General features: G+C 36.3%; 1 protein-coding gene across 1 annotated transcript in view; it reads left to right on the top strand.

Moving 5' to 3' along the window:
* LOC128986279 (CD63 antigen-like) overlaps nt 1-9559 on the top strand; it is a 48242-nt gene extending 38683 nt beyond the window's left edge. Inside the window, exon 5 of the mRNA XM_054406553.1 lies at nt 8034-9559. Coding sequence (XP_054262528.1) covers nt 8034-8099 — 66 coding nt within the window. The 3' untranslated portion in view covers nt 8100-9559. The remainder of the gene's footprint in view (nt 1-8033) is intronic.
* Nucleotides 9560-12745: the final 3186 nt, after the last annotated feature.

Raw genomic sequence — 12745 nt, forward strand, 5'->3', positions numbered from 1 at the left:
TGACTCATCCGGTCATGTGAACATCGGTATATTAACTAATACTATTTAATAGTAACTAGGTGAAACTTGTCGAAATCGACGGTTACTTTCAAGGATTACGTTAATTCACCTAACTGCGTTAAATTGGATAAAATATAGGCTACATATTTTGAGCATTTAGCATTGTTTAAAGAATAATAAGTGTAAAAACAATATTGATATTAATTGCGTTAGTCGCCAAATTCGGTTGATAATTCAATGAATAAAATATTCCCCTTACCGTACGTCATCGGAGTTATTATTAGTATGTCATCTGGTATCTCTTCCTTTTGAAGGACCTTTAAATAGTATTAAAATCGTATTGGTGGATCTTTTGTAGTTAAACACTTCCGTGATTTCATCAGTGTAATATGATTTTATTTGAAAAGAAAACTTTTTTTGGGAAGACATATTCAAAGGGAGGTATATCCGTTACAGTGTAAGTTTGATTTTTCCTTCGTCACGTCGCGTCAGTTCATATCTTACTTCTGTGCCAACGAATGCACCCTCTAGCTTACTTTTGAGAAATTTATTTTGAGGTTACTGTTGAAGCTGGAATTTCTTGACATGGGGGATGTCAGTTAGTTGTCTCAGCCTTATCAATAACATAAAGTTGTCAATATAATCTCTCTACGGAATGTTAGGTGTAGTGTAATACTTGAAGTGAAGTTGGATTTTATTCTTGAACTGTTAGGGGCCTCCTATTTCATACGGCCTTTTGACTTTATTGGCAGCAAATAATGCAAATGACATAGCAATGGGACATTTCCAAAAACAAAAAATACTGTAAATTGGCTGTTACGTATACATTGACGTTTAAATATTGTTAATCAACGTATTTTATAAAGGATTATGTGATCTAGTTTAAATGGAATATGACCTTTCTGGCATGACAGTAGCTGCATAAATAGTATTTTCTCTCTGTACCATATCTTACAGCCAACATGTCGTGTTATTTTCAATAATGTTACCAACCCAGTGCGCCAAAGTTCGTAATATAGGCAGGTGCAAATAATTTGTCAAGATAGGTACCATTTTAGGCAATGTTTCTATGTTTGGATTTTATTGGACATGATAAGAGCAGATATTTGTACATAAATATTTGATATGTGTAGAATAATATGATAAAATGTAGGCAAAAGTGGTGAAAAAGGCAGACACCATCCAGTACAATAGATATATGATAGCTCAATAAGAAATAATTTATGAATTGCTGTGATAAAAGGATTTTGCACTGATTTCGTAATGGAATGTTACATTGCAAAACATGGCTGAAAAATAAGAAAAACAATTTTAAAATAAGAAAATAACATTAACTCCGTTGTTTGAAATACAATTTAAAAATAAACAGCTGTTTCATTAAAAAGTATGATTCATATGGCCAAAATGTAAACAACTCTGTGGAGGGATCTTTAAAGGCTTCTAGGGCAGAGTCCTAAGGGATTTTGCTTAGTTTTTCTTTTGATAACTCATCTACAGACCAATACATACCTTTCTTTGGACACCTCTACCAAGTGGTGTCGCGAAGTTTGCGTACAGTGAAATTTGCGTACAGCTGGAGTTTAGCGAAGACTGCGTACGGCTGACAACTAACTGCACTCACGGTTAAAGGAATTTACAAGGGTTGGAAGGGTAGCCCGCCTAAGCCATTTGGAACTGCACTCACGGTCAAAAATCGGTCTTTCACGGCTGAACGCTTCGCTAGCCCCTTAGTCATCTGTTTATTTCGTCCTCTGTCTTACTTTATCCAATACTTATATTTAATACACGTTTTAGTGTCTGTCCCAATAAATACAACAATAACTAACCTAACCTAACCTAACCTAACCTAACCTAACCTTTACAAAAGAAGCTTCGTTATAATAAGAATATAGCCTATCATGTTATCGTAAATACTATGCTAGAATTTTCTGTGCACATATATATGTGTATTTTTTACAATGTCAGTAGTAAGTTTATTTTTTGACGTTTAGATTAATTTAATCAAAACTTTTCAATATATTTCAACTAATTTAATAAGTTTTAATCAATTCAATCGTGGTGTTGCACAATGTGATATAGGCTAATTAAAAACTGACCGTGAGTGCAGTTCCAGTACCTCCAGAAAGGCTCAAAGTGATCGTGAGTGCAGTTCCGTAGTTGGATTAGGACCAGGGACTGACCGTGAGTGCAGTTCCAGCCCTCCCTGTAAGGCCCCTATTAGCCGTGAGCAACATGTGGCGCAGCTAGTGGAGCCGCCGGTGGAGCCGCCGGTCTCCCTGCGGCTAATAGGCACCATTTGACTCCATGCCCCTCTACACGTCCGACACCGGCGGCTCCACTAGCTGCGCCACATGTTGCTCACGGCTAATAGGGGCCTATAAGGCTCCAGTTTTACAATTGTCTTAGGCCCCTATTAGCCGTGAGCAACATGTGGCGCAGCTAGCGGCGCCGCCGGTGTCGGACGTGTAGAGGGGCATGGAGTCAAATGGTGCCTATTAGCCGTGAGCAACATGTGGCGCAGCTAGCGGCGCCGCCGAAAAAGCTGCCCGAGGTGTTGCCGGGAGTGATTTTGCCCGGCAACATGCGTCGCGACTGTTTTAGTGTCCAGGCAGTCGGGGGGCATTGCAGTATATGGAGCCTATTAGCCGTGGGCAACATGCGACGCCACTGACTGCTCGCGCATGCGTTAAAAACGTGAAAACGGAGCATGCCACACAGTCTACATCGTGGTTTGAGTCGATTGAGACGTGCATCGCCATATTGTTGGTCTATTTCTGTTCACTTTGTTTACCAGTGACCTTTTTAACAGTGTATTCTTTCCTTTTTGTGTCATTCATTAGCGTTTTTAGTTGTCTTAAGTTTTGAAAAAACTATGTCTAGTGCCAATAGTGACGTGGTAATTGTGGATGCAGTAGAAGAAATCGCAACTCTTTTTTTTAACAGGAGAACAAGAAGAAGGAGCTTCGAACTGCTCAAAGCCATGTTTGACACTAGAGTGTTGTGGTAAATTCCGCGGTTTGAGCGAGCTACGAATGTGTCGCGCGACTAGTCTCCAGGTTCCAAAACACTGTGGGCCACCGGCGGCTCCGCCGGCGGCGCCGCTAGCTGCGCCACATGTTGCTCACGGATAATAGGGGCCTTAGTTTACTGAAAGGTAGATGGAAAAGAAACATATGCCATACACTGCATTCCCGGCGCCGGGGACGTTTCGTGGAAATACATCTCACCCCCATCCCTCCCGTAGGTATAAGTAAATGCCAGATATGCAAGATGTCAGTTCGTCTTGAGCAGTGGTCATAGAAGTTGGTGAATTATCGTGCTGAGCTATGTCTGCTGTGTCTTTTAAATCGAAATTTGGTGGGGTTTGGTGGTCAGATGATAAAAGTTTTGTGTATAAACCTAAGAAGTAGAGTTTAAGTGGAAAAAACAATGATAGCAGATCTTGACAAGAAATAAGGAAAACCAAAGTGTAATATGGAAAAGGACTGACCAAGGGACACAAGTACGTTGTTGTCAAGAACAGGGGTTTCTCAATGAGCTGCAGACAAGCCAAATTTTCCTGGCTTTTGTAGCAAGTTGTTTATAATAAATTGTTGTAAGATTGTATGATTTTTAAAGAAATAAAATTAATCTCTTAAACCGGTGACAAGTTGAAGGGGAGATACAACTAGCCGCAGGTACAACTAGACGTAGGTACGAGTAGGCGTAGGTACAACTAGTCGTAGGTACAAGTAGTCGTAGGTACAAGTAGTCGTAGGTACAAGTAGTCGTAGGTACAAGTAGTCGTAGGTACAAGTAGACGCAGACGTATGAGGTACAAGTAGACGGTGACGTTCCCGACTAGTTGTACCTGTAGATTTTTAAGAGGTACAACTAGACGTAGAGACAACTAGACGTAGAGACAACTAGACGTCCGCACCATCGTCAAGTTGTCTCTACAGCTTTGGACGGGGTACAACTAGACGCCTGTCACCAAAATGCAGCAGGTACAACTAGACGCCGGTACAAGTAGACATCGCCCCCCGCGGGAGATGACGATGACGTTTCCGTGACCGTGGGAGACGACGATGATGTCTACACGGCCTCGGGAAATGACGATGACGTTTCCGTAACTGCGGGAGACGACGATGATGTCTACACGGCCGCGGGAAATGTTAATGATTTTGCCGCGATCCCGGACGACGACGATGACGTTTCCGTGATCGCGGGAGATGACGATAACGTTTCCGTGACCGTGGGAGATGACGATGACGTTTCCGTGACAGCGGGAGATGACGATGACGTTTCCGTGACCGCGGGAGACGACGATGATGTGTACACGGCCGCGGGAAATGACGATGATGTCTACACGGCCGCGGGAAATGACGATGACGTTTCCGTAACTGCGGGAGACGACGATGATGTCTACAAGGCCGCGGGAAATGTTCATGATCTTGCCGTGATCGCGGACGACGACGATAACGTTTCCGTGACCGCGGGTGATGACGGTGATGTCTAAACAGCCGCGGGAAATGTTCATGATTTTGCCGCGATCCCGGACGACGACGATGACGTTTCCGTGACCGCGGGAGATGACGATGACGTTTCTGTGACCGCGAGAGATGACGATGACGTTTCTGTGACCGCGGGAGATGACGATGACGTTTCTGTGACCACGGGAGACGATGATGATGTCTACACGGCCGCGGGAAATGTTCATGATTTTGCCGTGATTGCGAACGTCGACGATGACGTTTCCGTGATCGCTGGAGATGACGGTGATGTCTAAACAGCCGCGGAAAATTTTCATAATTTTGCCCCAATTGCGGACGACGACGATCACGTTTCTGTAACCGCTGCAGTCAATGATTATGTCTAAATGTACGGTACGCGGAAGATTTCATAAGACATAAGACATAAGACATATTTTATTTACACAATACGTTCTTTATAAAGTACATTTCATACATAAGAACAGGTGTTTCGTCATAGTGATGTATTTTATAGTAAAATTAATAGTTAAAATAAACTCATGTAGGATATCAGAGAATTTTTATCTACATTATAGGGTTCTCCAAAAATTCGTCAAGTGAATAGTAGGCTTTCTCAATTATTTTATCTTTTATTTTATCTTTGAATTGAGTAGCATTTAAATTTTTAAGATACAGGGGTAATTCATTGTACAATCTAAGTCCCATATATTGAGGGCTGTTCCTAAAAGTCGTCAATTTGTGATGTGGTAATCTGAAATTATATTTATTCCTTGTATTATAATTATGTGTAAATTTGACTACATCTGACAAATTTTCCTTAGTGTTATGTATCCAATTTAGAATTTCATTTAAGTATAATCCAAAAATGGTGTGAATTCTAAGATTTTTAAACAGGTTTTTACATGATTTTCTCCTTCTTGATTTGGTTAAGATTCTAATAATTTTTTTCTGTAAAATTAGTAGGGATTTGACTTCTGTTGACACTCCCCACAGTATGATTCCATACCTCAAGATGGATTCAACGTATCCATAGTAAACTGTGATACATGTATCCTGAGGTACACAGTTTATCAGGTGAAAGAAAGCAAAAGAAATAGATCTTAGTTTGCCTTTCATCTTATCTATGTGAATCTTCCAATTAATATTAGTATCAAGCAATACACCCAAAAATCTATGAGATTCTACTAAATTTGGAATTTTATCAAGAATTACATTGTTTTTTTAAAGAAAATTTAATTATATGAGTTTTGTCAATATTCAGCTTTAAACCATTATCTGTAAACCAATTTTTCATACAATCCAAAGTGTTTTCTATTGATACAATTAAGTTATTTACTGAATCCTCTCTTATGATTGCTGTTGTATCATCAGCAAATAAGATTAAATCTCTGCCAATAGCTTTTGGAAGGTCATTAATAAAGATCAGGAAAAAAAGAGGGCCCAATATTGACCCTTGAGGTACACCATAATTAGATAAATTCCAGTTTGACATATGTTTCACATCGTTTTTGGTCACTATTGTTCTATACTTTCTGTTCTGTAAATAAGAGTCTAATAAAGAAAAACTTTTACCCTTTATACCGTAGTCTTTTAATTTAGAAAGCAAAATTGAATGATCCACACAATCAAAGGCTTTAGACAGGTCACAGAAAACACCAGCAGTAGTTTCATGATAAAAAAACAACCAAATTTGCTAGTTAGAATTTTTCATTGCTGCATTATTTCTTTACTTGAAATCTCCACATTATCATAATACTACTTTATGAAAAAGACAGGGGTTGGTGTAGTATTATTTAGAAAATTTGGTTAAGCTACAAAAATTGGTATCGGTTTCAAGAATCGAAAATCGATACATTTTTTTATCAACGCCCACTAATTGTTAAAAAAACTAGTCTTGAAAAATCTGGAATTAGTCTTGAAAAGTCTGGAATTAGTCTTGAATTTTACAATGGAAATAAACTAGACACCCTGGGGGGTTTTCTTCTTATTTATTCGAATAAATTAAATATCGTTTACGGTGTTAGTTCTATGGCACATTCAACCGATGTGCGAGATCGACTTAAAGCAAAATACACAACTTGAATGATAAGAATAATAATGATGGGTCATATGGTGTGGTTTGCTGTCATGCCAGGTCGCCAGACCTAAGTCCACTAGACCTGCTTTGTGTGTTATGGGGAGTACTTGGTCTACTCATCTTTAGTGGAAGATAATCAGGAAAATAACTACTGGATAATGAATGCAGATGTGCTAGTCAGAGGAACGTTGTATTTTAATGTTACTGTTGGTGCCACGTGCAAAAAAAGCTTGGCTGTGTATCTGGGAGAATGGAGGAGATTTTGAAAAAAAAAACTCAAGTAGTTGGCATCAAATAGAAGGCAACTATTAAAACGTCAAGGAAGTAAGGAACAGTTATTTAATTTTCGAATATTGTGTGTTTTAGAATTAACTTTTAGTTTTTGTATAAATAACTAAAACTAAGTATTTTTGAGGTATTAACAATTATTTTAGTTAAGAAATATATCACTTGACTGAGTTATTTCCATTAGCATGTGTCTAAGCACTACAATCAATTAATTGGTATACTATACTTAGGTTAATTTTCGGTTTTTGGTGAACATATTGACAACATTGTAAAGTGTAGTATCTACATAATTTTATAGGCTACTCCATTGGAAGTATTTGCTTAGGCTTAAAAAAATCTTAAGTTAAATGTACCATGTGTAACTTTAAACAATATTCAATGTATTCAAAAAATAAAAATAAAACTAATTTAACATGTTTTTACAAAACATACGTTTATATGGATGTTAATCCTAATAGATCCTTAATATTCTTACAATAAATCTCACAAGGATTCTAAAAATTACAATAGAACCTATTCAAATATAACTGTTATTGCAGCTATTGCCATATTGTTTAAGCAAATACATGTTATTTTAAAGGAAATTAAACATTAGCCGTTCAGTGTTTTTCATGAGAAACTTTTAAATTTGAGAACAACAAATCAAAGGAACAGTAGATGTTTATACATCATTTTAAAGGTTATTAACTGCAGAAGTTTTTAGTTATATTTGACACTCTCTACAGTCCAGTGTAGTATAGAAAAACTTTGGAAAAAGTTATTACTTTTTTATAAAAAATCACAAATTCAAACTTTCATGGTCAAATAAGGGCTTATGCAGATGTTTAATCTCAATGAATTTGTATTATTACCATTGGAAATTTAACGAGGATTCTGAAAATGACAATGAATTTGGAATAAAAACAATGTTTAATGCACTTATGGCCATTTTATGTAAGTAAGTACAAATATTTTGAAAAAATCTTAAATTGTCTGTTATTCCCTACCTGTGAGGGTATGGAAACTTAAATTGGTGCCATTTTGTCACCAATACTTAGTAGTTTAACACATAAAATTTTTTAACACTAACTTCGTTCCACCCTGTATATGGAACCCTGATGACTCCGCTCAATTTTGTGGATGCCTCTGTGAACACCACCTAGTTTAACTTCTAATTGATTTTATTTCTAATTTGGGTTATTTATTATTGGTTGCAGCTGATTGGTGTGGTGTTTGCCTGCTTCTTGGCTCGTTCCATACGCAAGGAGTACGAGACTGTCTAAAACACCTGAGAATACAAAAGAAGTACAGTACTGTATTCTTATCTTGCTAGTGTGTATGGATATATTCATAAGATTAAGAAACATTACTTTCATATTCGTGTTTGACACTTGTACTTTTATACGACTAGGATCACTGTCGTAACATGTAAATCTCAAGTTTGTATCTTTTATATTACTCTAGATGTAACTGGTGTTGTGATTGACATAGCTAGTGAGGCATCTCAATTGTGTGCACCATTTCATCCATTGACTGAAGCTAGTCAGGATTCTGTTTGATATTAGACAGTTGATTTTGCATTTGAGATTAGATTAGAGAACTCAACACAATGCCCATGTTATGTTCTATGAATATTAGTTTTTGTATAATTTAACATTTTTCACCTGTGTAATGATAAACATTTGTTTATGTCTACAGTGTTACCCATACTCAAACTGAGTCACAGAGGCTAGTCAGAAAATGGGTGTGATTGTTTGCTAGGAATGAAAATTCAATATTTATCGTTAATAATTTTAATATTTAACTTGAAGTAATTTCAAATTTAGTGGGACTCTATAAGAGTACTCATTGTGAAATACACTTTTTTGTGTATATTTTTTTATCATTAATACATAGCAGCAGTATTTAGAATAAACAACAGTATTTACATGTCTGATACATTCCAGAGATATATATATTGAACTGTCCAGAATCAAATAGGCTACAAATTTGATGGAAAAATTGAGGGATCACAAGTATTCAAGTATTTGAAGACTAATCAATTACTGTATATCAATAAGACTCAATAAGCTTCATCATATTGTTTCAACATTATTTTAGTAGGCTATTTGTTGCATTTACCCAAGTAACTAAATGTTTGTTTAGGTTTTGTAACTACTGACTGTGTTTGTCCATGTTAATAATTTGTAATTAATCAATATTACTTTTTGCAATTTTACTACTTTTGTACTTTGGTATTCAATTGAATTGCCTAGTTAGTTAGTTATAGGGTGTCTTTATTACCATAAAAACACCTCAGTTCAGGATTTTCAATGGCACTTTGGGATGTTCCAAAATGACTATTGTAGAAAAAAATCTTTATTGATTCCAAGTTTTAGAATATAATGAAACTCTATTTAATTTTCTTTACTGATGTTATAATTTCAATTTATGAAATTTAAGTTGAAAACTCTTGAGATATTTAAGATGAGTAAGAAGACACCCAGTTATAGAAGAAATAATGTTTTTGATAGATTATTTTAGTATAAGCAACATTTCAGTGATCTAACCAAGTGTTTCTACTAATATTACCCTTTAGGCTGTGTTGGGTTTTGTTATAATTTAGAATATGATTGTCATTCAAGCTTTGTCTGGTTGTTTCCTATTTGAAATTTTATTACGTCCATTTATGCAGTATATATTAATGTTTTTCTGTACTGAGTTTGTGACAAGACACATATTCTGAATAAAGTGTTTTTAGGTATATTGTTTCATTTTTTAGATTCCCATTATTTGCAATCTTAAAGGGTTTATTAAGGGAGTCTTTCAAATAGTACAAATCTTGTAAAACATTTTAAATCAGAAGTTAAAACAAAAGTATAGTTAAAGTTGTGAATTGGAGCATAAAATTAATCAAACTTTCTTTGAATTGGCAGGCTGGTTCGAAGTTAATGGACTAAAACTTAGTCAAGGTAAAACTCAACTATTACATTTTCTTACTGCACAGTCAAAAGAAGTTTTCAGTTCAGAAATCACCTTTCAGGACCAGTTGATACCAATTATTGGCAGCGCAAAATTCCTTGGTTTGGGACTGGATGCTAATTTTTCTTGGAGTAATTGTAATGATTGTGCGGAGTGAGCGAAGCTCTTGTACTACACTCATGCTTTTGTTTTACAAATACTCCTCCTGAACGGCTGAAGCGATCCGCATGAAATTTAGCACAGTCATAGTAACCACCTATGGGAAGGTATAAATCTGAAATGGTCCACATGTCCCAAATTTATATTCAAAACTTTAGTAAAGGTACCATGAATGTGATTCATCAACGGATTTTTTAAGATAAAATGTTATTTGCTATATCTTATTTAGCTACGTAATCAAATCCGTTAAATACTGTACCTAAGAAAGTATGTTTTATCAATGACTGTACCTATTCGATCAGTGGTTGTTTCATAAATTGTGACTTAAATGTTAAGCTTAGACTTTATTTGTGTATTTGATCAGTTGTCATCATCCGAATTTTTTCCTTTTTACTGTGTTTAGGTTGTGGCTTGATTTTAAGATATGTTATGATTCTTTGTTTAGTTTACATTTACGTCATTATTTTGTAACCATCGTGGCAACCCAGGTATAAAGCCAATGTTAAAATTATAAAACTGAGTTACTTTAATAGGCATTATCAAAAATTGAAATCGCTTACATCTACATCCAAACATTTGACAAAACAACCTTGGTAAGTTTGGTTAAAATATAATCAACCATTATTGAGATTAAGTGTTATAAAGATTGCATTGAAGTTGATCCCAAAGAGCTTCGCTTCGCTCCGCTCAATTAAGAAATTTCATTGTATATTTATTTCTTTATATTTACGTATGTCAGGTTAAGTGTAAGAAAGGTCCGTGTGGCCCAAACTTTGTCTGGTAAAATAAATTTTCTTTTAATTTAATTTTCAATATTTTCATAATCTTCTATGAATCCTGAGGCTTCTTAGTCATTCAATATGCTTCAAACAACTAAAACACAGACGACTTGTCAAAAATGTAAAGCAGTTGCAAGTTGAAACGTACAGAAATCCAAGACTGGTGGATCGTCTTGAGCAACGCTGTGCGCTATGGAATGGAGCTCCTTCCGACTCATTTTGGGCATGCCTTGACACATGTGTTACTCACATCCATCTGTGTCAAGGCATGCGCTTGTCGTACACGAAAGTGCACAATTGTGGACATATTATATGGAATTTCTTCCATTGTATTTCGTCACCAGCAAGGCAACCCATTAGGCCCATGTTATTTTATTTAAATTTTAAATTCATTTTTTGAGCTTATTTTTGAGCCATTTTAATTTATAAAGGTATTCTGCAAATCTGCAGACAAATATCTTTCTAACAGTATGTGTGTATATAGTGATGTTTAATTTGTCTGAAATAATTGCACAGCCATATGGATGTGGTTCAGCCTGTGTACAGCTAGGCAGCTTTTTCTTGAATCTAAGATCGTTGTCAACAGTGTCATCTGCCGAAGAGATATCAATCGTAGAGCCTTAGAACACTTCAATGATCAACTCAATCTAATGTGCAACAATTTCCTAGTTCATTTTGCAGAGGCAGATTTTATAATTAATAAAAGTCATCTAGGAAGGGATGGCCGACATATTAATAGAAGAGGTAATGCTTTACTTGGAGAATTTATGTTCTTCTACATCAGCCAGGTGATCGGCACCTTTGATTCCGCTAAGTCTGATTGGTCCAAACGAGATGATAAAGTGATCGTCTCATGTGATGTTCCTAATCCTGATGTTTCGTTTAGAGGTGTGATTGGTGAGCCTTTGTCTTCAATCTTATCCTCTTCATCGGGAAACAAGCTCATCCTTCAACATTCACCACTCGAATAGCACATGTGAACTTGCGCTCCCTCAATACTGGATTTGAGGAGTTGCGTTCTCTTGTTAATGATTTCAGGTTTGACTTTTTAGGGATTTCTGAAACTTGGCTTAGGCCTGGCATGTCCTCTGATCCTTACAACATTTTTGGTTACAATATGTTGCGTTCTGATAAGATCTCTAATGAGAGTGGAGGTGGAGTTGCTCTTTATTTGAGAAGTGATCTTCGTTTCACTCAGGTCTATCTTTCTAACGTTGACAGCAGTATACAAAATCTCTGTGTTCTTGTAAATATCAAATCCGAAAGGTTGTGTGTTTGTGTTGCACATAGATCTCCATCAGTGTTGTATTCGTCTTTAAGTTCTTTGTTGTACTCCTTGTTTGTAGACTTCTCCCCAGAGGCAGACAGAATTGTTCTATTGGGCGATCTGAATGTTGACATGCTTGATGCTAGTAAGCCCTGTACAAAATTCTTGAATAATCTATTGGATTCCTTGGGGCTAACACAGGTCGTGAGTGAGCCCACTCGTTGTACAGCGACATCATCTTCCCTGATAGATTACATCATAGTTGATAAATGCCTTAACCCATACGTTGAAGTTGTAAATACGTCAGAAATATTGGATGGTAGGGGGAAGAAAATCACCAACCATAAGCTGACTTACTGTGAAATACCAATTTTCATGGCTAAAAAGTTTGGGAAATTTATTTCCTATAGAGACTATAAAAACTTTGACATGGCAGTTTTTTTGAGACTTGTTTCAGAAATAAATTGGAATCATATTTTGGCATCAAAAGATACAAACCCTTACCCCTGGAGTAAGGGAACGTGTGACAGGAAATAAGTCACCATGGATTACTTCCAAAATTAATAGCCTTATCAAAGAGAAAAACAAATTAAGAGCTATACATAACAGATGCCCAACTGCCACACAATTATACATCAAATGCAGAAATGAGCTAAATAGTGCCGTTCGAAGGGCCAAGAAAGAATATTTTGCGCACAACCTAGATTGCAAACAATTCTAAGAAGTTCTGGTCAACACTGTCTAAAAGTGGCGTTTTAGAAAA

This window comes from Macrosteles quadrilineatus, unplaced genomic scaffold (genome assembly GCF_028750875.1).
Source record: "Macrosteles quadrilineatus isolate MER2022 unplaced genomic scaffold, UCM_ALF_1.0 Scaffold_2__2_contigs__length_208266976, whole genome shotgun sequence".
NCBI lineage: Eukaryota > Metazoa > Arthropoda > Insecta > Hemiptera > Cicadellidae > Macrosteles > Macrosteles quadrilineatus.